Genomic DNA, 25,106 nt, shown 5'->3' with positions numbered 1-25,106 from the left:
CCAATAGTTTGTCTAATTCCGCATCCACCTTGGGGCGGAGGGCAAAAGGCACCCGTCGGGGCTTGAGTCTTATGGGTGCCACCTGAGGGTCAAGGTTAAGGGAGATGGGGGTACCCTTATAGTTACCCAGAGAGCCATCGAAGACCTCAGCAAACTTGGAGGTTAGGGCCTCGAAACCATCAGCGACGGTGGTGTGGACGCCCGAGACGGTGAGCCCCAACGCCTCGAACCAGTCTAACCCTAACAAACTGGGAAGGCTACCCTTAACAACAAGAACTGGGAGGGACCCTGAGAAATCTCCTTTCTCAACTAGGAAATTGCCACAACCCAAAATGGGAATACTATTCCCCTGATAATCATGGAGCCTGGTGTTGCAAGGCTGTAGCTGCTCAGGTGAGATGGTCGGCACCAGCTTCTTTAGTGTCTGCCAGGCGAGTATGGATTTGGAGGACCCGGTGTCCACTTCCATTCTGCACGGCCTTCCTTCAACCTGGACAGTCAGGAAGATCTTCTTGTGCTGTCCCGAAGACGCATGGCTGACAGACACGGAGGGGATTGTTCTGTCCCGGGAGATGGCAAAACAATAGTCCTTTGAGGGGGGAAACCCCTTCCTGCCGAGTCTGCCGTTAGCTGGAGCGCTCGTGGTAGCGTCCTGAGGAACAGAACGGCAGACCTTGGCCAGGTGCCCTCTCTTCCCGCAGCGTCGGCAGACAGCATTTTTAAAACGACAAAAAGCGCGGGGATGTTCTTCCCCACAGCCGAGGCAGGGCGCAGAAGTCAGTCTCTTATTCGGTGGCCTCTTGTTACCCCCAGCTGCTTTAAGGCGGTTCACCTCGTCTTCGTCATCAGAAAGGTTGTCGGGGCAAGCATCCCCGATGTGAATAGCGGCACAGCGGGTGGCTGGTAGGGCGGTTGGAAGTCTACGCATCTCTGCCGCCGACCTGTCCGACATTTCAAAAGCACGAGCTTCGTCTACAGCCGACTGCAAGGTGATATCAGTTTTGGCTAAGAGGCGGCGCTGCAGCCGCAAGTCGTGCACCCCGCAGACCAATTGTTCGAGGAGGGAGTCGTCAAGATTCTCGAATTTACAATTAATTGCTTCCTCCCGGAGGGCAGCAAGGTATGTGTTAAGGGATTCCCCCTCCTTCTGCAATCTCTGACGGAACAGGAACCGGCGGGCAATTCGAGAGGGGGCGGGTGCGTAGTGGCCCTTCAGTTTCGCCAGCAAGGTGGGCCAGGGAACCGTGGACACAGAGAGGGGAGCTACTAGAGCCCTGGCCGTAGCAAAGATTTGAGGCCCACAAGCATTTAAGAAGTGGGCTCGCTTCCTGTCATTAGAAAAGTCAGTATAATCATTGGCTTGTAGGAAGCACTCAAAACGCTCGATGTAAGCGTCCCATGTCTCTGAAGCTGGCACAAAAGGAGCGAATGTTGCCGGGTTAGCCATCGTGAGAGAAGAAAACTGTCACGAAAATTTTTTTTTCCCTCAGAATCAGGAAATATCTACCTTCCGCAGTGGGAACTGAGTTCAGGATACGCGATGCCGTTGCTCAGTGAGAGTATCCCATCCTCGTCGCCAATGTTCTATTTTGAAAGAACAGGCAGGGAGACTGAGGCAACGGTTAACAGGAACGGTTTATTAACGTATTAACAGCAACAGCAAAATGTCAGAACCAACTCAAACCTCTTTCTCTCACAGCCGCTATTTATATGCCGGCTGGTAAAAAACAGCAGCCAATGGCATCTCTTTTAATTGTCCCGCCGGCTGAGCTGTCAAGTCTCAGCCAATCGGGAGCGCTTCCTTGTTGCCGGGTAGTGAAACGTCGCGTCTGTAACATGTGCCATCACCCAAGTTCCTTCCCTGATCTATCCCACCCACCTGAATGCCTTCCCTGACCCATGCAGCACCTTTTGGGTACCTCCATGCACCTTCCCTGACCCATGCCATCCCCCGAGCACTATCCCTGATCCATGTAGTACCCAAGTGATCCATGCCATACATCTTGCACACCACTCCCAAATCCTTACTCCTACCACGCACCTTCACTAACCTATGCCTACTTCTTATGCACCCACACCTTTCTTGATTACCCCTCCTCCATGATTTCCTGACCTGCATAGCACCTCTTGTGTACTCAAACCACACCAGGCCCCAGCACACCTTTCACATACACACCGTTGTGACCCCCATGCATTCTTCTTGACCCACACTGCCCCAAGGAAGGAAGGAAAGATTTTTTTAATGATCCCTGCCAACTTCTCACCAGGCAACTCAATGTGCAGGCCAGCAAGAAGTTGGAAGTCGCTCCCACTCCCCCTTCTTTTTTTGCCCACCTGTTGTCATTCTTTTCTGTTTAGATAAGGAAATATCGTTGAAACAATGACCCAACAGGTAACCTAGAACAGAAGTTGAGTTCAAAGCACTAAAAGTTTATTATATGCAATTTATACACAAGAATCTGATCTACTAATGGTCAAACCAAACTGGCACTAATTAAGGGTTAATGGAATTCATAGGGTGTTGCACTTGGGTCTCTTGTAGAAGCATAGCAACTCCAAACTAATGATGCATTTGACCCCTACCCTCGGGCTCAGCCTATTCACCTTCTACAGACTCATTCTTATCTGATACTTTGAACAGATTCTGCTTTTTAGTATAGTCCGATGTAGGCAACCTATGGCATTCCAGATGTTGCTGAATTAAAGTTCCCATCATCAGCATCCAAATATATTAGACTATAATTTCCATAATTCCAAACAGCAATAATTGGCCATGTCTCCTAAGGATTCTAAGAATATAATTGAGCAGCATATGGAGCCAGTTTGTCTATCTAGATGTCTTCTAAGCTAGCCATATTATATTAATTCCTATTATCTCAGGCAGCACGTTGTCTAGGGAAAATGGGCATTCCAACATATCTGGAAATTATAGATACTAGCTGCAAGAGCAGATGTTGAAAATGCTGAGCTAGAAAAATAAGGGACTGATTCAGTATTCCCTGAAGAAAGCACTGACTGGATAACAGATAATGACAATCTATAACATTGTGGTTTAGAAATAACAATGGTTTGGCAAGATGGATATTCCAACACATTGAGGCAAAACAAAATATTCAGAGTGGGTTTTTTTGAAGGATATTTATGTGCTATGGTTTATGGTTTTAATATTATTGTAAGTGCATACTGAGTTATAATAATGACTCCATCAAATCATGGTTAAAAAGAAGCATGGGTTAGCACCAGACAGCTTCTTATATTCCTGATAAGATTAGATTTAAGGATAAAGTCTTTGCAAAGGCTATCTAGAGAACCTGATGGATGAACATGGGTGTTTAAAATAGTACAGCTTTCTCCTGAGTTTGATAAGGCATTGCAGATTTCAACTGAAATCAATCAGCAACTATGGGAGTAATATTCAGAATACTCTACAAATCTACTAAAAATACTACTGATTCATAGAATTTATTCCTGGGTAATATATTTACATGTAGAAATTTTGCACACTCATCTGTCCACTGACTTTGTTTGGATGTTAGTTCCATTGTTATGGGGCGCATAAAAAAATAAAAAATAACCTTTAAAATTTTCCCTTTAGTTTAGAGAAGCCTGAGCTACTGTACAAATATGACAAAATTGCCCTATAAATGAAACCGATAGATACCATACAGCTGTTTGAATAAACTGTAAAATACACATCATAGGTCAGTGACTAAGAATTTAATCCCTATTTCATTTTGGAAGTCCATTGGCCTTTGCCTCAAGTAAGTGCACATATGAATTGAAGTCTTAATCTAGTATCTAAAATCATTACTCAGGCACACTACTCAATTCCAGACTTTTTCCCTTTTAAGAACAAATGCTGGAAGCTGGAAAACACTTTGAAATATCATTTAGCTAAATCAACAAAATAAGAAATACTACTATAGTATCCCATTAATTCCCCCGATTCATACACAGCCCTGGATTATCTTGCCTATTTTCTGTCCAACTATTATGCAAGTACAATCTTGGTTAGCTTTCTCACAACCGCCCCAAATCAGCTGGAGGTTGAATTCAGTGGCCCTTTTAGAGCATTTTGCAAAACAAAGCCTGTTGCCATTTCTTTCTACGTAGGGAGGAACCAGCTTAAAGTATAATCAATCAAAAGTCATAAATGTATCTTATAGACAGAGAAAGAATTTAATCCTATTGGCTATCCAAGGAAACTGAAATACTAGATCCTACATTTTGGAATTATCAGAATTTGACGAGTTATAATTGTATAATTGTAGCAGTTAAAGCATTGAAGAAAGAGGAAGACCCAAATTTTAATCACTGTCAACCATGGAAACTCTCTGACTTGCTTGTTTTCTTCCAGATGTTTCATTACCAAACTAGGTAACATCATCAGTGCTAGTTTGGGTAATAAAAAGTCTGCAAGAAAACAAGCAAGCTCAGAGAGCACCGACAACTCATTTCACACCTGAGCTACAAATATTCTCCTTTAATGGAAACTCTTTGAGTGACCTATTGGTTATTATTGAAAGAGAGTGCTTTGAGCTCCTGGAGAAAAGTTGGGGTATAAATCTGGTAAATAAATAGTTCCCTTCCCTTATTTAAACAGTAAATCTCTATGGAACAGAAATACAGCTTTCAATCATTCAATCATTTTTTTATTTTATTTTGTTCCAATAGGTAGGGGAGGAAGAAAAATTCATATGAAAGTAATTCCAAGGACGTTGTATATTTTTATCTAGATAGATAACAACAGCATCAGTACAAAAATAAAAATCTTCTTATAAAGGTGTAATCAATAAAACAGTTTTGAGCAAAGGTCATTTCAAGTTTATTTCACTTTGGATGAAAGAGCCTGTTTAAAACGTCTCTTGAGGTCTTGCACATTTGGAGATTTGGGACGCGGGATGATGGATGACCTTCTTTTGTCTCGGCTGCCATAACTGTGCTGTTTACTAACTTCTTTACAAAGGTATTGAAAGACATCGCATACACCTTGATAATTATCACTTGTCGAGACTTCCAGAAACACAACACCCAGTTCATTGGCCAACTGTAGGCCATCATTGGCTGCAACCTGTCGGGAATGCATCAAATCCCCTTTGTTTCCTACAATGATGACTGGGATTTTTGAGTCAGGGCGAATCTTCTGGATGTGTAGAAAAAGTGGCCGAATGAACTGGTAGCTATGACGGTCGGTAATTGAGTAGACCAAGAGAAAACCATCTGCCCACTTGAGACAACCAGAAACCGAATCCAGCACTTGCGGTAAATCTTCTTGGATCTGAAAAGAAGGAATGATTATTTTCATACATTTATAAAGAAGAGAAAAGGTTTCAGTTGCAGACATAGTTTCAATAAAGAAGCTCATCTCACAGTTGAACTATTCAGTGTTCAACCTTGATCATCATAATACAATGCAGTTGGATGCCTGGATGGCACAGCCTTGAAGCATCAAAAGAAATAATGCTCTTGGGAGTGTTCACATTTAATCCCAAATGGATCATTTAAAGGTCAGATGCATTTCTTCCAGCATTACCCAGAACGACACATAACTATAATTCCTATTAATGCTGCAATGAAAAGCAAGTATTTCTTGAATCGAGCCCAGGAGCTTTGTACATATTAAGGCACACATTTTAAATAACCCAAGAAATGGTAAGATGTTCCAGGAATTGCAGTCCTAGGAAAATTGATCTGGGGCACTTTGATTATGTGGGATTTATTTCTAATATATCTAGAATGTGTATCTGCAAATTACATCCTAATTTAATTGGAAATCCCAATTATTATTATGGGATACTTCAGATTGAAAGTTCTGAGAACAGGTAAAACTATTGGCAGTGACAATATTTGACTTCCTGGCTCTTTGTTAATGCAGTAAGAATTATAGCTTTATAGGTAATCCTCTACTTACAACTAGTCACTTAGCAACCAGTCCAAGTTACAACAGTTCCCCCCCCCAAAAAAGCTACTTCATCCCAGTTCTAAAGTTACAATGTCCAGTGCCCCCCAGTGTCACGTAACATAAATTTTGGGCACCCGGCAACCAGCCCACATTTGCTCTATGGTCATCTGACCACAATTTACCACGTTTTTTCTGGAAACTGGTATTTTTTGTTTCCACAAGAAAACACCCCGTAGCAAATATAGATTTGCTTAATGACCACAGCATTCATTTAACAACCAATGTGTTCATGTAATGACCATTGCAAAAAAAAAGTCATAAAATCGGGTCTGGTCACATGATGACCAGCTTTACTAGTGTCAGAACTTATGACCATAATTGCATAGCTCAGTTCCTATCAGTTGGAGACTCTTTAACAATGGAATACTGCTTTAAGCAGCAAGAAATATTGAATAAATGAGGCAGGATGACTGCATAATAAAAGCCTAATTAGCTTTTCCTATATTTGTTTCCCCTTCATAAAAAGTAATTTGAAGCAATGAGCAAATAAAAATAAAATGAATAAATATGCAAAATGCCATAAAGAGCCCACTGTGTTTCTGCAACATAGAGAGAAGCAATCCCATTTGGCCATCAGAACCAACATATTTTAAGATTATTTTGTACCTCAGGGCATCCCGGTGTATCTTGGATCTGCAGAAACATTTGGTCACCTTCTATATGAACAAGTCTTGAATATAGATTCCCTGGAAAAATGAACATGAAATAAGCAAATGACAAACTTGTACTTATATTTGGCAAGAAATAACCTAGAGAAACAGGACAACTACTGGTCTCCTTCATATTGGCCCACGACACCCCAGAAGTGGGAAGTCCAGAAACCCAATACTGATTGGGTTAAGCCCACCTAAGAATATGACTGCCAACAATTATACTGGTTTAATTGCTCCCCATTTTGAGTTGTCTGAAAACTGGTGTAAACCTTAGACACGAAACATCTGACCAAGATTTCTTAAATTCCACCCAAATCTTGGGGGAGGGGAAGGAAAATCCTCCCCTCGCTTACTTCAGATCACTATCCTACCTGCTGCAGCTCTTGTACACCCCCCCCCAAACATTAAGTACAGCCCCCCCCCAGCCACCATAAACCTGCTTCCCAATTTATGCAGAAAAATCAATGCGGTGTAATGTTAAGACTAAGCTTCAGAATGGGATTCTGGCGCTTTAGTAAGCAGTTTTCAGTCTGATTTCTTTTTTCTCCTCTTTTCTAGGACGGCTAGGTAGGAAAACATCTGCACTCCCAAGCTTTCTAGAGGTCCCTAAAGGAAGGGGGCCAAAACAGATTCCTCATGGCATGGATGCTACCCTCACTCAGACCTCACAGCTGGCTTGTGGGAAGGAAGAATCCTTAAGAATAAAACTCACCATAACAATGTTAGCATGAATTGAATTAATATAAATGAAACTTAGTTAAATTTGTTCATATATAATAGAGAAATGTTTATATAATAGAGAAATTATATTATAAATTATAAATTATGAGCCTCGGTGGTGCAGCGGACTAAAGTGCTGTTAAGTGCTAGCACTTAGCTGCCAGCTGCCTGCAATTAGTGCAAGTTCTAATCTCACCAGGCTCAAGGTTGACTCAGCCTTCCATCCTTTCGAAGTAGGTAAACTGAGGACCTGGATTGTGGGGGCAATAAGCCAGCTTTGTATAGAACAACACCGCTTGGGGGGGCCGAAAGCCCTAATAAGCAGGTATATACAAAAAACTATGCAGGCTATTGCTATAATGTATTGTAAGCCACCCTGAGTCTACGGAGAAGGGCGGCATATAAATTGGACTAAATAAATAAATAAATAAATAAATAAATGTTTAGATAGAACAGGAAAGATATAGATGAAGGTAGAGATCAAGATGAGGAGTTAGGCATTTTTTGAATATGTATGTTTGAACAATATAATGAGGATTACTTAAATTTGAGAAATGTGACAGAGATTACTAATATTGTTATTGTGAGTTGGATTAATATGAATGATACCCAGAACCAATTCCCTTGGTTCACAATATAAATGTATAATTAAAAATAATAGTAGTAAAAAAATATTACCAAAGAAAAGAAAAAGAAAAAAGAATAAAACTCACCAGTGTTGGGTTCATAGTCTCCAATAAACCTTTTGGTGAGGAACCGGACAATCATGGCTGGGGGAAAAAAAAGAGACAATTTTTTGTTTGTTAAATGAAAACAGCTGGAGAAAAGACCAATCTTAACCATTTGTAGCAAGCAGCATGGCTTCCCAGGAGGCGACTTGGGCTGCGGCATCTGGATTTAGGAAACCTAATGAAGAGCTTTGGATGCCTGTGGAAGCATGATGGAGGAATTTTCTGCTTAACTGAAGAGTAATTCATGTTCTGCTTGAAAAGGGACGGTTTAACCCACCCAACCAGTTCACCGCTTGCCCATCCCGAAGTCCTTCCAGACAGCTGGGTTTTCATTCACCGGCTGATGGGCGTTGCATTCCTGCATATCTGGACGGCATTGGGATGGGAACGGTAGACAGGACTTCACCTATCAGGGTTTTTTCCCCCTCGACATTCCCACCTTTTCCCGGCTTCCACACAGAGCATCCTTATTTTATTATTTCCAGACCCTCATTTTTCATCTTCTCTCTTCATCTTCATCTCGATCGCCGCGCGGGATCCACCCTTTCCCCTTCGCCCACCCAGATCCCCCAAGCAGCCGAGCCGAACCTCGCTTCCTCGGCACTTACCGCTCTTCCCCACGCCCCCTGTTCCGAGCACCGCCAGTTTCACCTCCTTGACGAGGAACTCGGACGGGCATTCTTGGATGGGCGCTAAAAGATAATTTTGGGACATGATCGAGGAGAACCGCATGGGAAAAGCCGGCCCTCCAGCCCCAGAAAGAGAAAGACGGGATCGGTGGCGGCGTTTGCCCCAAAATGCATTCAGAGCGCGGAGGCGAAGAACCGGCACAGCATCCAAGCGAAGCCCTGCAGCAGCTGCCGGGGACCCGCGGATCGCGCGGCGCTTTTAAAGTCAAGCCCAAGTGCGACAAAAGCGCCGCCTCCATCCTCCGCCCCTCTTTTGGGAAGGGCCGGCCCTGAGTACGCACAAGGGCGGTGAGCTCTACGCACGCCCCGCAGCCCTAGACAATAGAAATAGCTGGCGATGGTCAAGAGATAGCAAGCGGGCGAGCTTATGGGGACGGCTACCTGCCCAAGGATTTCACCCGTGCATCGTAAAAGCCGGGTTTTATTTTACGGTACTTGGGCTGGCTTCCGGTGGGAAGGGGATGAAAGGGCTTCTCGTTCGGAAAAAAACCGCAAATGAATTTCCCCTTCTCCATTCGTGTGAAATGGGCGGGAACGCATCCTTGGCCCGTTCTCTACAGATAATATAATGTATTACGCACAGGGCCGGATTTTCCTATAGGCTAACTAGGCTTCAGCCTAGGGCCTCAAGATCAAGAGGGGCCTACGTTCAAATTGTTAGCAAAATTAAAATTGCACTTTCACTATAGGTGAAAGGGCCTCATAAGTGGAATAGCCTAGGGCCTCTTTTCATCTAAATCCGGCCCTGATTACGCAGTATGTAATGTAGATACAGATATCTACAGTACAGACCCCTCATATCCTGGGCATAAATCGTTTCAACTTCTACCCTCAAAAAGACGCTATAGGGCACTGCACACCAGAACAACTAGAGACAAGGACAGTTTTTCCCCCCAAATGCCATCACTCTGCTTAACAACTAATTCCCACAACGCTGTCAAATAATTTACTAAGACTGTATTACTATTATTCTTCTCTTTCTTACTAGTATCTATCTCTTCCCACTTATCACTATAGCCATGTTGCTTGTATCTTTCCATTTATATTGTTTTTATTTGTTTCCTAGTACGATTTGATAGCTTATTAGTAACCTTGACTATCACTAAATGTTCTATCTTTTTATTCTTGGTGAATTTTATTTTATTTATTTTATTCTCCTTATGTACACTGAGAGCATAGACACCCAAGACAAAATCCTTGTGTGTCCAATCACACTTGGCCAATAAAGAATTCTATTCTATTTAGGTTCTCCCGTGTAGTAAGCATCACTCGCTCCTCAATTCACATGAAATGAATGAATTAAGCTTCGGGTGTGAAATTAGCCCCGTTTTGTTCACGTGTTTTGTTGCTTATCTGTGGGGACATCACTGGTAATGTGATTACTGTCATTGGTTTCATCTGTTTTTTTGGTTTTTTTTAAAGGAGAGAAGATATAGCTTACTTTAAGACGACTCTTCTGTGTTTTATAAGAGGAGTGTCTTGTCAGGTGCAGAGATGTGTCACACAGGTAATCTTCAAAACATTTCATTTCCATTTTTTATCTAATTTCCCTGAGTCTGAATAAAGGCAATGTCCTTGGGAAGCTTACATTGCTTTGCAGTTGTACATCAACATTGCAAATAGTGTAATTGCCATGGAAACAATAGTAGGCATAGCTTTAAAAGGCCTGGGGGTGTGTATGTGTGAAGGAAAGAGAGGTTACTCAGAATACCATTTGTATGCGAATTAAAAGCATAGTAATGCATTCATGCAAGGAGAATCTTACTACAGAGACAAAAACTGAAGGTCATTCACAAAAGCATTTTTCTAGCATCTACTAGCAAAACCTTATCAAATGGATTCCAAAAGGAATCATGTATATTGGGATGGGACTATCTATAAATTATTTTATAAATTAAATTATTTAATTTATAGGTATGATGACCATATTTTCTTAGGGGGAAAAAAAGGATAAACTTGAAAGGGGCAAATCTGAAAGAGGTTCATTAGAATAAAAATAGTCAAGGATTACCGGTATATTGTTGGAAGATCTGAAGGACCAGATCCAGCTAGGATCAGTTTGTCATGTAGAAAATTTAAATGTGTGGTCCCTAAAGATGAACAACTTGATAACCCATAATCCTATTGCTTTCATTTTATAATAAACCTGTATCACAAGAGATACATCGCATGACTAAGTATCACTGCCCAAGCTAAAAAATTTTGCTGAAGGATTAAAATTACGAATCACATTTTCTCCTATGAATGAAGATAATAAGCACACATCCAATCATAATAAATGAGGCTATATCCCTCCAGAGAAGCACACTTCATGGCAGCAAATTTCACTGAAATTTTCAGGAAATGTTGATCTAAAATGGATGGAACTATCATAATATCAATCCACATCAAACATCATAATCCACAGAGACTCATATTCTGAGAGGCAGCCTAATAATTGATCAGTTCCCATTCTAAATTGTTTCAGTATGAACTCAGTGTTTGGCTATGGAAATCATGATAGTAGGCTACAAATGTGGGATGTACTAGCAGTTGCCAAAGAAATGGAAGAGGGGGAGAAATCTCTAGAGATAAAGAAGAAACTCTTCAACAGAATGCAGTATGAAATGTTCACATTCCCGATTCTAATGAGTCATCTAAGTCCTCTTCCCGGGCACTTCTAGAGCTATTTTCCTGTCTCTGGTTTGCTCTTCAGCAATTAGTATTTCATGGCCACTAAGCATTCTCAATTTTAATAGGGCTAAATCAGAAGTATATCAACCTTTTTCAGCCTAAGGGCCACATTTTGCAAAATGTGATTGGTGATAAAGATTACTGTACACCCAACATTTTATGGACATCTACCGTGTTTCCCCGAAAATACGACCTACTTTGAAAGTAAGTCTTAGCTTGATTTTTACATGTGCACCCAATATAAGCCCTACCCCCCAAAATAAGCCCTAATTAAGACCCCACCCACTCCAGAGTGCACAGGTAAAAATTAAGCTAGGGTGGGGATGGACCTGCCCTACTACTTACCTTCGGACAGTTGCAGCCAAGCCTCGCATACCCCGACACCTGCCTTGCCAGCCCATTTCTTCTGCAGCTGGCTTTCCTGAAGGCCTCTGTAGCCAATAACAGCGCTCCGGATCGATCCAGAGGTCTGTTATCGGCTGCAGAGACCTTCAGGAAAGCCTTGCTGGCCGAAGAAGTTCCTAAAGCAAAAAGGAGGCTGAGGGCAACGCACGCAAGTGAGGTGAATCAATGGACGACATTTCCCCCTCCCCTGAAAATAAGACCTGGTGCCTTTTTTGGTGGCAAAAAAAAAATATAAGACAGGCTTTTATCAGATTGAAGGCCAATAAAATACTTAGGTGTTGACCATGGAAACTAACTAGAAATCGACTTATTTACTAATTTTACCAGGTTATATAAATTATGTAAGTTATGTAAATAAAAATACAAGAGAGAGGACTGTGTACTGTATACCATATAAAAACTAACACATTAAAACATAATCAGTAGGGGAGAAAGCCTTCAGATAACATGAATATGACTTATACAAAGCCATTAGTTGCTCTCTATGTAATCTACTTTTTATGGTTGATCAGAATTACATTACTATTTTGTTATTGCTCCTAGCAGTAGTAGTAATACTACTAACGTCAAAATCAGGAGAGAAATAACCATATTGTAGAGGGAAGATGTTGTAAAGCCTCCAACCTTTCCGCCCCCAAATAATTTTTATAGCAAAAGAAAAAAGAATTTTGATCAGAATTCCAAAATGCATTTTAATTGTCCAATCACAGAACGTTGTCTCCAACCCTGTACCATGGCAGAAAAATCAGAGTCATGTAGTTTCCATGGCATATACTGCAAACTGATTTTGTATATAGTTTTCATAGTGTTTATTACATCATATCAATTAATATCGCTGCCCAAATATATGACTCTGGATGGCTCACAAGCCATTTAAAACAGCAAAACAATTCAAAAAGCTGTACAAAAAAGCGAAAATATATCCTGTTGTTATCATCCATCAATCGCAGCTGAAAAAATTATTACCTCACTCTTTTTCCCAAAGTACTCTAGCTGTGTGAAATTAGATGAACACACAAATGGGTATTATCATCTTTTTTTAGTTTATAGTTAGCATCCACTTGCTTCTGTCCACAAGCAGATTCAATATAGCTTGTTATCAAAGATTCAAGTCAAATGACTATTTTGGAATATTTTATAACAGGAAATTTCCAGGTACATGGAAATACATGACTTAAAACATAAACATGACTTAAAACATAAACATAGGAGCATGCATAAGATAAGCCATGATTTGATTTGGTTTGTTTAGGTATTGCTTAGTGTATGTTTAGTAAGCTCAGTAAATCATGGTTTATTTAGTGAACTCTGGTTAAGCAAGCAGACTTAGTGTACTGTATGAACACTGGCTTTGCATGGACCAGATGTGCATCATACTAGCATTGCAAACGCCCAGTTAATGCTGCTGTAACAGTCACCTAATAAAGTATCCAAGGAGGAAGCCAATTCTTCACACTTTAGAGTCTAAAATCTTGTTTTTCCCCAAGAAAAGCTCTTCCCCTTTACAAATGCCTTTGGCTTAGCCTGCCCTACTCGTTCTCAACAGCTGCCTTTGTAGGTAGATGTTCTTGAAACATGCATAGCCCAGGAAAAACTGCCTTTTCTTTTATTGCTGTTTTGCAGTAACAAAATTAGCTGTCTGTTGTGTGAGAAAGAACAATGACTCAAGTTCAGAAAAGAAGGTTAAGTGACAGATGTGGGGGTGAGAGAAAGAACTGATACAAAATGAGATGAAAGATACAATAGGAACAAATAAGCAGGAGCCTGTGAAGATTCAGAAACATTAAAGAAGACTTGAAAATGTGAAGTTCAGTGAAGAATACAAAAGAGAGATTCACAGAGACAAAAGCCTACAGGTGACAGTGTACACTCTCAACGTTACAAAACATGACATCAGAAGTTCAGTGACTAATCATTACAAATTAAGCTCTCCTGCAAGCTTCCTATGCAGCTTTTTTGCAATCACCACTCCCCACTCCCTAATTTTCACTAATGATTCATGCCAATTGGGACTAATATATGTATGGCTTTTAGTAATGGGGGGAAGCAGTGGTGGGATTCATTTTTTTTACTACCGGTTCTGTGGGTGTGGCTTGGTGGGCATGGCAGGGAAAGGATACTGTAAACTCTCCATTCCCTCCCCACTCCAGGGGAAGGTTACTGCAAAATCCCCATTTCCTCCTGATCAGCTGGGACTCGGAGGCAGAGAATAGATGGGAGCGGGGTCAGTCAGAGGTGATATTTACCAGTTCTCGGAACTACTCAAAATTTCCGCTACCAGTTCTCCAGAACTGGTCAGAACCTGCTGAATACCATCACGGGGGGGAGGGGGGGAGGACATATCAAGCAACTTTTGGAGCCTTCTCTGATATTCCAATTTCAACCAGATCAGCATTTCTTTAAAAAAAGTGCTATTGTTGGGAAAGGTGTAACAATATATTGAAAGATCTGTGGCTCAAGAATGAACGCTTCAACCATTCTAGCCATAACTCAATGCAGTGGTATTTTGTTACTACTTGGCAACAATGGACAGAAATTCCTTAGAGGCCATATATCTAAATTAAGGTGTGCATCAAAGGTAAATCGTAAATCAGTTCTAACCGAAACAAGAATTCATCTGAAATGAACTAAATGCAGGCCTCTGTGATCTTGGTTAGGGATAAGAATGGCAGTGTCCTGATTCACACAATATAGGAAATTGTTTGCTGGATTTAGGCTTAAAACTTTTGAATCCAATCATTATGATTTGTGAATCAGTTTATGCCTTTGTATTGAATGAATTGTACCATACTCCATAAACCATGAAGTCTTCAATTTATGACTGTAATTAAGCCCACAATTGATTCCAAGTAGTGACAATAGAAAAGCAGACACAGATTTTACAACCGGTTTTGTGGCAGTTATTAAGCAAGTGCCATGGTCATTAAGCAAGTCCAGTTTGCTATAGGGTTGTTTTTGCTATAAATGAGAAGTAAACATGGGTTTCCATCAGGTGAGCATGGGGCACTGCAAACAGCCGTAAACGTGGGTGGATTGCCAAGTGCCCCCAAAGTGGTCATGTGATGTGTACGTGTGCTCACGTGCCAAATGCCAGAACTTCAAATCCGGGTCATAAACTATCTTTTTCAAGTTATATTTGGAAAAAAAAAGTTGCTAAACAACCAGTTGTAAGTCAAGCATTACTTGCAAGGTTAAAATATTATGCACAACTGTATCATGAACATTTTCTATCACTCTTAAAATTTCATTTTTTGTGACTTGATTGCCCATTGACTGTTATTTTGCAACTGTCCAAACCTTTCATTTTTTTGTTTCCTGACCCAACTACGATAGCAATAGTACTTTACAGTCCTAAGTGGTTTACAGAGTCAGCATATGCATATATTGTCTAAATACATATTTGAGGAATGAGGATAAAAAGCCATTCCATTTTTCTCTGCAATTAAATGTTTGAAATATTGTGGGATTATATAATTTCTATACTGTTCTGACATGCTCTTAACTGCTCAAAACCCCCAAATCAGCTAAGCAACCTGTTGAAGTGTAAAAAGCTTGTTCCAAAACTTGTTCTGTCAAGGCGGTTGAAGTCCCACCATGAAGTCCCAAGGCACAAAGCACAAACACCTGCATTTATTTTGCTGGGAATCAAACATTGTAGTTTTATGAAGCTTGCCTGATTTCAAAGTTTCAAGATCAGAAACCTTTCCTAGGTCTCCCACAGTAGAAAAATTGAAATTTGTGTGAAGAGGATTGCCTTATGTATAGTAACCAGTCAGAATACCTGTTTTATATGCACATCACTAAAGTATAATCAGGTTTACACATTATATATGCATTAATCAGGCCAAACATGCAGTTTAATGGTAGATTCCAGTTGAGTTCAACTTTATGAAAATGTCTGTCTTGTCAGATGTAGTAGAGTTGGGGATTCTCTTTGCCATTGCTTTCCTCTGGAATATTTTTTTGGCTTTCTAGTCTAGTCCCCACCATAACATTTCCTGGGAGAGTATCCCATTAAAGTACTAACCTGAGTTAACTTTGAGGTAAGTTAATATGTGCTGCCACTTTTGGCTTGGCTTAAATTTGCCTGAATGTTACCACAAAGGAAAGGAATCTTGTCCCCAGATGGACTATCAAACAATGCTGTCATATTTGATATCAAGCATAATAGATGTACATGATCTATTCTTTGATTAGTAACACTTTATCAGACTTGCTAACTTATAACAACACATATCTTATCCATATTTTTTCTTAGATTAGAAAATTAATTCATCTTCTCAGGGTTTGCTTCTACCTGTCACTCATTCCTGTTAAAACTTAAAAAAACAACAAAAAAACCCTAGAGCTATTTTTGAGTTTTTCATGTTCATCCATGTGGGGTATGAAGCTTTTAAATGGGAAAACATTTTTTGAGTACAGAATACAAGTGGACAATATTTTTTTTTTTTTTTTTAAATTTGATTTATATGCCGCCCTTCTCCGGAGACTCAGGGCGGCTTACAGTGCGTTAAGCAATAGCCTTCATACTTTTGTATATTTATACAAAGTCAGCTTATTGCCCCCACAAACTGGGTCCTCATTTAACCTACCTTAGAAAGGATGGAAGGCTGAGTCAACCTTGAGCCTTGGAGAGATTCGAACCAGCAGTAAATTGCAGGCAGCTGTGTTAATAACAGGGTGCTTTAAACCACTGTAGTACCAAGGCTTCATTTAGTAGTTCTCAAGTCAGATTTTTACAAATACTTGTGATCTGAATTTCAGGGTCAATTTCAGACTAATTCATACTACTAGGATTCCCTGACATTGGTGGGTGAGGAACAGAGAGGGGAGATATTTTTAGTAGTTCATGGAAATAACAGAAAGCTATAGTGCCAAATCATCAAGAATGGAGAGTATCTTATTAGAAAACCAAGAAAAGAATTTGAGAAATGTGCTACTTTTGTCAGAAACAATTGAAATAGAAGCATTTTTATTTTTAAAAACCTCATTCTTTAGAATTATAATTCCAGTATTTTCTATCTGTAACGTATTTTTCATTCAGAAGATACTGGGGATTAATTGTTTATATATAAAAACTAGTTGCAGGCTACTAACAGACAACTAATTCATGGTTCACAGAAACATAGCTGCCTCTTAGATGATAGTTTCTGCCCATAATTAATTGTACGCTGAATTATAACATATATAATAAATAATAGGAATACAGAACTTTCAATTCAGAAATAACAACTTTGAATACACAAACAAATACTTCAAAGGTATTTTATTTTGTTCATACACACTATGCCATGAATTCATAAGGAATTGGTTCCAGCAACTCTGGCTCTTTGCCATTGGTTCTAACAAAGTGAGCTTCTCTTGGAGGTGCAGGCTGTAAACAAGAATACAAAAGAAGTGTGAGTTATAACAGTGCAAGATATATTTAAAAAAAACTGTTTTAGAGTGTTTTCTACCACTACACACTTAATAATTAGGTCACTTGTCTTTCCTCAAAATTAGGAACGTATCTTAAGAGCAAAAACAAAAAAATTATATTGTCTTTTACATTTGACAGATTAAACTAGTTCTTTTAGTAAGGACTGACCACTCTAAAATCTATTTTTTGATTTTATGCAGCTTTATTTATTTTATTTTATTTTATTTTTGAATTTGTATACCGCCCTTCTCCCTGAGGACTCAGGGCGGTGAACAGCCAAATAAAAACATCAAATACAAATATTAAAACACAGTTAAAAAATATATATAGATTTGGCCCCATTAATTAAAACGATAAACAAAACAAAACAATTTAAAAAAACCCTTAAAAAGAAATTAAGCCAGCCCGGCTTGTTGAAAAAAGAAAGTTTTAAGGGCACGGTGGAAGGCACTGAGGTCATGGATTCTCCTTATCTCAGGGGGCAACTGATTCCAGAGGGTGGGTGCCCCCACAGAGAAGGCCCTCCCCCTGGGGGTCACCAGCCTGCATTGTTTGGCTGATGGCACCCCGAGGAGGCCCTCTCTGTGGGAGCGCACGGGTCGGTGGGAGGTCGTCGGTGGCAGTAGGCGGTTTCGAAGATAGCTAGGCCCTATGCCATGGAGCGCTTTAAAGGTGATAACCAACAGATTTTAAAAGCTTTGTTTTCTGATTTAGCTTGCTATGACAGTAGACAATAAATTAAGTCATGCAGTAACATTTAAACACTATATAAATTAAATTTATATATGCCATTTATAGCATCCCATAGTCACCTAACTCCAAACTGCTACATTTTTCACTGGTTTCCAGCAAAAAATGCCCATTGGGGAAAACTGATTTGCTTAACAACTATGATATTTGCTTAACCATGCAATTTACTTAAAAATCAGGTCTGGTTATTTGACTCATGACTGCACTTCCAAGCTCAATTATGATCGCAAATTGAAGACTACCTGTATGTCAACAAGCTCTCCCTTGCGTGAGATCTGACAGGGATAATATATATGACATCAGATAATGTAACATTTTTGTCTTGCTACAAATTTAAACAACTTTCAACCTTTTTGCCCAGTTACACACAAGGTGTTTCCCAAAGTAACTTTAGATTTCTTTTAGTACCAACTACTTGAGATATATTCTCAATGTTACCTGGCGTTTTAACTCAAACCAAGTGCCCTTTTCCTTTGCTTCCTTTTTCTTCCTTTCATTTTCCTTCACACGCTGCAAAAAACTGTCTCTGCTCTTAGAATGCTTAATGTGTTCAATGCGCACGTTGATTCTCTTAGCAAGGATTTTGCCTCTAGGAAAAAAAGATATGGGCACAGTCAGAGGTTTAGCATTTTCTTTTTTTAATAACTAAGAACTACATCACCGAGATCAAGTTAGCAAAGTTCTATTGACTGACATTCTATATAACTATATTCTATATATAACTATATATTGTTGCAGAAGAGACTTAGCATCTGTTTCCTCTGACAGGATCCAAGCCAGTTAAATGTAATCTGGCTGGGTTTTAAAAGGATAGTTGCTGTAACCCCCCCTGAATGACCAATTAAGACAAGAAATGTCTAATTGGTAAAGTGAAGGGGGAAACAGACATATTTTAACATAACATTCAGTAATAAGGAATAAAGTCGAAAATAAGGAATGTACTTACTTAACCTTCTTGTTCACAATAATGCCCACAGCATGCTGAGTAATGTTATATACTCTTCCAGTCTTGCCATGGTAACATTTGTGGGGCATGCCTTTTTGAACTGTTCCTGTGCCCTGTTAGTACAGAAAGTTATACCATTAATAGCTATAAATAAAAATGCCTGGGAATGTTTATTGAAAAAAACCTTGGGAAAGGACATCAATGAATTATTTACAACTGAATGCCTGTGTTCTTAAATTCATGAATATAATTGCTGCTCTGCCCACAATATAAGCTTTTCTAGTCAAACCAGAACAAGCTTACTCTCTAAGTCAGCTACTCAAGAATGCTTAGACTATTTTCCGTTTTAACTGAACTCCAGTCTTCCAGTAATTTTATTAATCAGCCACCAAATTATGAATGGTATGGGCATAATTTATGAGCCCAATGAATCACACATGGCTTACTAATCACATCAAATCTTTATTACATTATAAATCAGCATAACCCCCTATCATAATTTTATTATTTTGTCTGAGGGCCTAAGTTTCCTGGAGAGCTAGATAATGTCTCTGGTTTGCTTTCAGTGCCGGTGAAATGTTTTGCTCAGTTTGCTTTAGTTATTACAAAGCAATCATAGGAGAGAGTCATCATCAAGCACCAGAGCATTAAAATAATGTAATGCAGCCTTACAAAATCAGACAGCCAAATTAGACTTTGTACTAAGAGTTCAGCAAAATTTTAACACAGATCATTTGATTAAACGTATACGTTAGAAAAAATATCACTAGTGTTTTTCAAGAACCAAAACTATATCCAATCTCAAGTGAAGTACTGCACATCTGATTACAGATGCTCTATTACAACCACAAATTTTACTTTTTAAAAAATGTATATTTTTCATATTTTTTAAATAAATATTAATACAACAAATTAAATATTAAATACCCAAGCACTCACGAAGCTCAGCAATATAATTTCAAGGCAACTGTTTATCCTTTTATATTATGGTGCTCTACACTTTTATTTTAATAAGGTAATAAGAGCTGAGTAACATAATTTGTTTCAGGAAAATAATTTTTAAAGAAACATACCTTAATATCAACAATATCACCCTTCTTATAGATTCGCATGTAGGTAGCAAGAGGGACAACACCTTTTTAAAAAATGCAACAATTATTTTATATTTTAGTTAATATAATTTTAATTTCATGCACTTTAATATCCCAATCCCGTATTAAGGATTAAAATTAAAAATAGAATTAAATTATTTCCCCCAATAATGATCAACAGTAGGCATTAGGCAAGCTTAATGGTGAACTTTAAATTATGTGATATTGGTATTCCTTTAACTATAGTGCAGGTTATATAATTCACACAGGTTGGGATTCAACCAACATTATTTCCATCATTTTATTAAATTTAACTGGCTCAATACATTTTACTTACCATGTTTGCGAAAGGGTCTTGAGAACATATAACGTGTCCCTCTCCTCTTTCCCTTTGTGTTTGTCATCTTGACAGATCACTATAAGAGTAAACAATTTACAACAAGTCAAGACAAAAGAAATATAAAGATAGTGATGCTTCCTTGTTATTGAAGACATGACTATAATCAAGAGAATTTATGTCAGAAAAAAACATTTTCAGCTCTCGAAATCTTGTTAAATTAGATTGAGTTTGGTATATGAAATAAGCAAGCCCTGCCAAATACAACTTCCACACAAAAGAGCCTTGGTGGCGCAGCAGACTAAAGTGCTGTTAAAAAGCACCAGCTGCCTGCAATTACTGCAATTTCAAATCTCACCAGGCTCAAGGTTGACTCAGCCTTCCATCCTTTCGAGGTAGGTAAAATGAGGACCCGGATTGTGGGGGCAATAAACTGACTTTGTATAAAAAAGAACACCGCTTAATGGGGGCCAAAAGCCCTACTAAGCAGGTATATACAAAAGTATGAAGGCTATTGCTTAATGCATTGTAAGCCGCCTTGACTCTCCGGAGAAGGGTGGCATACAAATCGAACCAATAAATAAATAAATAAACAATAAATAAAATCCTTTAAGTGTCAAATTCTTATCAGGTCCCCCAAGTATGATTGGGCAATTTTTTATGGCTTTCTCAGAAGGTAGAAAGATGGCCTATTGTAAAGACAGACTCTGACTTATTCAGCTAAAATGGATATACTATACACATGGGATTTGCCTGTGACAGCCAACACTAGATCAACCTTTCCGTATTCAATACCCTGGATATTTGTTGTCCTACATCACCTACCATACCCAGCAGCCAGGATGGAGTAACCTAGTATACAAAGCAAGTGTCTTAAATGTTAATCTGTTCAAGATACACTGTTCAAAATTTAATTCTCTCCATCCCAAACTATCCAACTGAATAATTTGAAAGCGGACAAAGCTTAATAAAATGCAAGTACAGAAAAACAAAGTTTTTGGTTTAGTAATCTAATTGTACTTACTTTGATGTACACTAGAATTGTAGCAATAATTAGGACTCAACTGAATGCAACAAGTATTTCTTAAATTAAAAAGAGCAATGTCCATTCTGATCCAATCACATCAGACTAACAAGCAAAGGATTGCAAATGTAGCCTCTCACTTAAGGAGAGGGAGCCTTTATCGCCTAGGAAAAAAACATTAGAGATCGGAGCTTTGTCTTTTCTGAATGCTATAACCCAAGGGTCTCCAACCTTGACAACTTTTAAGACTTGTGGACTTCAACTCCCAGAGTTCCTCAGCCAGCTTTACTTTGCTGGCTGAGGAACTCTGGGAGTTGAAGTCCACAAGTCTTAAAAGTTGTCAAGGTTGGAGACCCTTGCTACAACCTATGTAAATTTCCTCTTGTAACCTCTCCCCACACTTACTGCAATGCAATCCAGAAGAAAACAAATGGCTTTTTCTATTAGCAAAAGAACTTAACTAAACTTCAAGCAATGCAAAAGATCGTGGATTGAAGCATAAAGGACATCCATATTTTTTAAGTCTTTTTTTTTTAAAGTTCAACCGATGCGATGGATCACTTCCCAAGACCTATGATCATGTCCTTTGCACCTTGAGCAGGAATATTCTCCCAGTGGATGGCCTCCCAAACAAGCCACATCCCAACCTACCCTGTTTTCCCCCAAAATAAGACATCCCCTGATAATAAGCCCAATCGGGCTTTTGAGCGCATGGCAATAAGGCCAAGCACTTATTTTAGGGGTTCAAAAAAAAAATATATGACAGGGTCTTATTTTCGGGGAAACACGGTATCTGATGGCAGGCACCAGGTTAGAGAAACCTACATCGAGCACTTTTAACTTCTTGGAGGGGGGGGGAATACACGGCACTCTGCCATGCCAAGATAGCAGACTGGCTCATGATGGACGGGTCGTGTTTGTGCAAGGCTCTGATTTTTGTGATTTCTAGCTTTCGAGGCTGGAGGGGACATCCCTTCCCCCTTCTCCCCCCCATGCTACAGGGTCCCCTGCATTCAAACTACCTGCTTCAAACTACTAAGCTTTAGTCAGATAAAGCCGTTACATTTATTAAATGTAAATATAAAGCTATACTCTTCCTTCTATCCTGCTCTACGGAGTAGAGAGCTGGTCTCTGACAGAAAACCATTTGAAGAAACTAGAAGCATTTGAAATGTGGATTTACAGATAGGTTACTCCATCCTGGCTGCTAGGTATGGTAGGTGATGTAGGACAACAAATGTCCAGGGTATTGAATAGGGAAAGGTTGATCTAGTGTTGGCTGTCACACGCAAATCCCATGTGTATAGTGTATCCATCTTAGCTGAATAAGTCAGAGTGCAAGCCTGTCTTTACATTAGGCCATCTTTCTACCTTCTGAGTATAAACTGGGTTAACAAAATCACAACTGAGGTGGTGATAAGAGCCTTGGTGGCGCAGCAGACTAAAGTGCTGTTAAGTAACACCAGCTGCCTGCAATTACTGCAAGTTCAAATCTCACCAGGCTCAAGGTTGACTCAGCCTTCCATCCTTTCGAGGTAGGTAAAATGAGGATCCGGATTGTGGGGGCAATAAACTGACTTTGTATAAAAAAGAACAGCGCTTAGGGGGGGCCGAAAGCCCTACTAAGCAGGTATATACAAAAGTATGAAGGCTATTGCTTAACGCATTGTAAGCCGCCCTGAGTCTCCGGAGAAGGGCGGCATATAAATCGAACCAATAAATAAATAAGCAATAAATAAATAAGCCGCCTGGGAAAGCCAAGGGAAATAATCAAAGCCATTAAAAAAGCGAAAGTTAAGAGTATTTATTTTGGACATGTGATGCGACACCTAGAAAAATACAGCATCCTTTCACTTAATCCTCCAGGGAAAAATTGAAGGCAAAACGAGGCCCAGGCAGAAGAACATCATGGCTTCAAAACCTAAGGGACTGGTTTGGACAAAACACAGCAGCACTTTTTCATACGGCTGTTGACAAAAAGAGGATTGCCAACACGATCGCCAGTTTGGCACAAAAAGAATAGTCTTCCCAAGCGCTGGGCTACCAGAGGGGGAGGAAGAGGAGCAGCAGCCCTGCCGCCAGCACGGCTTTTGCCTTGGCCACGTGCGCCTGGATGCCATCCCTCTCCTGCCGCTCTCGGCCCCCGTACTTCGCTTTTGGCTCGGTCGAACTCGCCCCTTTCTCTCGCTCTTCTGCCTTTCTAGCCTCCCCCACCCGCTCCTCTCCTCTCCTCTCCCTCGCTTCCCTCAGGTTCTCCCCACGCTCCTTGCCCGGCCTTGATCTCTCCGCGCCGCCCCGACCCCACGTTCTCAACACCGCCCAGGCCGGCTTCCCGGATTCCAGCGAGCCGAGTTTTCTTTCACCCGTTTCTCCGGCCGGCCTCAAAGGTACCGTTCCCTTCCCGCCACCCTCCGCATACCGGGCCCGACGGCAAAAAAAGAGGAGCAGCCGAACCGCCGCGGGTACCTGCAAGATGGCGTCCACAGGCCAAAAAGAAAGAAGGCGGGGCTTCGCCGGGTCTCCGCGCCTTCCTTCCGGTTTAGCGCGTGAAGGGGAGGCCTGACTTGATCCGCGCTTGTCCTACAAAGCGCCTGATTGAAAAACGGGTCAGCGGTTGGCGGAAGTACCTGGTTGGGAAAAAAAACAAAAAACCCCGAAAATTGACTATATTCGCGCAGCAAGTTAAAGAAAATAGGAAGGAGTCGAACAGTTAAGTCGCCGCAAAATAAATGTTCTGGGGTTTCCTTAGATGTTACGATACTGAAGCTGAGCAGGCACTGTTTTAGACAGCTTTCTGCGAGGGCAGTCAGGAGGCTAAGAAAGAAAAAGCGGGGTGTTTGTACTGTCGGCGGGTAAGCTGGGATGGGGTGCGATAGGGAGCAGTTGTGCGGTCCTGTTTCTTGCATAGTGGATTAAGGTTGAAGATCTCTCAGACAGGGTTAAATAAGCCAGCACTTGAATAAATTAGCTCAAAACCAATGCCTATGGAGATTCTCAATCCATCCAGGTCAGGGGTCTCCAACTTTGGTCGCTTTAAGACTTGTGGACTTCAACTCCCAGAGTTCCTCAGCCAGCAAAGCTGGCTGAGGAACTCTGGGAGTTGAAGTCCAAAAGTCTTAAAGCGACCAAGGTTGGAGCCCCTGATCCAGGTCATGGTTGTCTCAAAGATGCTTTTCAAAAGGCAGCTGGACTTTCTGGTTTTTATTTTAAAGACGTTTCACTTCTTATCCAAGAACAGTTCTGACTGAATGGGGGGAATGGAAGGATTTTTATATTTTTTGCAATCATCTCATTGTTAGCTCTCTGAGAGTCGTTGAAACCACTTGGGTTTATCTGTACTCTCAGGGTCACCTGAATCAGAGTGCAAATACAGGTAAATACAAATATAGAGGCCAAGTGGCCTCAACGACTCTCAAGAGAGCTAACAAGATGATTGCAAAAAATATAAAGCCTTCCGCTCCACCCCCACCCATTCAATCAGAACTGTAGAAGCTTCTTGGATGAGAAAGGAAAACATCTTCAAGAAAAAAACCAGTCCAGTTGCCTTTCGAAAAGCACCTTTGGGATAGTTTTAAGTCACGGCATGCAAATCGCAATGGTTAAGATTCATGCAATACGCTATGCCAATATGCTATGGTTCACTCTTCATAAGTGAATCCAGCTTAATACAATATAGTATGGGCTTTTAGGGATTGAAAGTTGGAGG

At 40.3% G+C, this 25,106-nt stretch overlaps 2 protein-coding genes and 2 non-coding genes across 7 annotated transcripts in view; all 4 read right to left on the bottom strand.

Annotated features, from left to right (window-relative positions):
• Nucleotides 1-4,630: 4,630 nt before the first annotated feature.
• RASL11A (RAS like family 11 member A) lies at nt 4,631-9,010 on the bottom strand. Its single transcript, XM_034415093.2, has 4 exons — nt 8,675-9,010; nt 8,049-8,105; nt 6,569-6,648; nt 4,631-5,278 (listed from the first exon to the last, which is right to left on the bottom strand). The coding sequence occupies exons 1-4, from the start codon at nt 8,796-8,798 to the stop codon at nt 4,826-4,828; spliced, it is 714 nt and encodes a 237-aa protein (XP_034270984.1). The 5' UTR covers nt 8,799-9,010; the 3' UTR covers nt 4,631-4,825.
• An 8,062-nt stretch (nt 9,011-17,072) lies between these two features.
• The window catches only part of RPL21 (ribosomal protein L21), a 15,338-nt gene continuing 7,304 nt past the window's right edge, over nt 17,073-25,106 (bottom strand). The window contains exons 2-7 of one of the 4 annotated variants that reach the window (XM_087894723.1): nt 23,867-24,027; nt 20,377-20,455; nt 20,022-20,083; nt 18,949-19,061; nt 18,441-18,591; nt 17,073-17,207 (exon numbers count right to left, since the gene is read on the bottom strand). In XM_087894723.1, the coding sequence (XP_087750849.1) occupies nt 17,118-17,207; nt 18,441-18,591; nt 18,949-19,061; nt 20,022-20,083; nt 20,377-20,443 (483 nt within the window). In that variant the 5' untranslated portion in view covers nt 20,444-20,455; nt 23,867-24,027 and the 3' untranslated portion in view covers nt 17,073-17,117. Of the gene's footprint in view, nt 17,208-18,440; nt 18,592-18,948; nt 19,062-20,021; nt 20,084-20,376; nt 20,456-21,400; nt 21,565-23,819; nt 24,459-25,106 lie in introns of those variants that run through there. The other 3 variants (XM_034410693.3, XM_087894724.1, XM_087894725.1) reach the window with 3 other exon arrangements.
• On the bottom strand, nt 18,753-18,885 carry LOC117664472 (small nucleolar RNA SNORA27). The gene has a single exon (XR_004591070.2). It is a non-coding gene; the product is annotated as a small nucleolar RNA SNORA27 (small nucleolar RNA).
• LOC117664449 (small nucleolar RNA SNORD102) lies at nt 19,506-19,587 on the bottom strand. The gene has a single exon (XR_004591059.2). It is a non-coding gene; the product is annotated as a small nucleolar RNA SNORD102 (small nucleolar RNA).

Source organism: Pantherophis guttatus, chromosome 5 (genome assembly GCF_059756535.1).
Source record: "Pantherophis guttatus breed Tessera chromosome 5, ASM5975653v1, whole genome shotgun sequence".
NCBI lineage: Eukaryota > Metazoa > Chordata > Lepidosauria > Squamata > Colubridae > Pantherophis > Pantherophis guttatus.
This window is presented reverse-complemented; position numbering and strand designations above follow the sequence as displayed.

Coding starts and splice junctions, on each gene's coding strand:
- RASL11A (XM_034415093.2), bottom strand. CDS start 8,798: ATGCGGTTCTCCTCGATCATGTCCCAAAATTATCTTTTAGCGCCCATC. Junction 8,106..8,674: donor AGGGGGCGTGGGGAAGAGCG/GTAAGTGCCGAG, acceptor TTTTTCCCCCAG/CCATGATTGTCCGGTTCCTC. Junction 5,279..6,568: donor ATACACCGGGATGCCCTGAG/GTACAAAATAAT, acceptor CCTTCTTTTCAG/ATCCAAGAAGATTTACCGCA.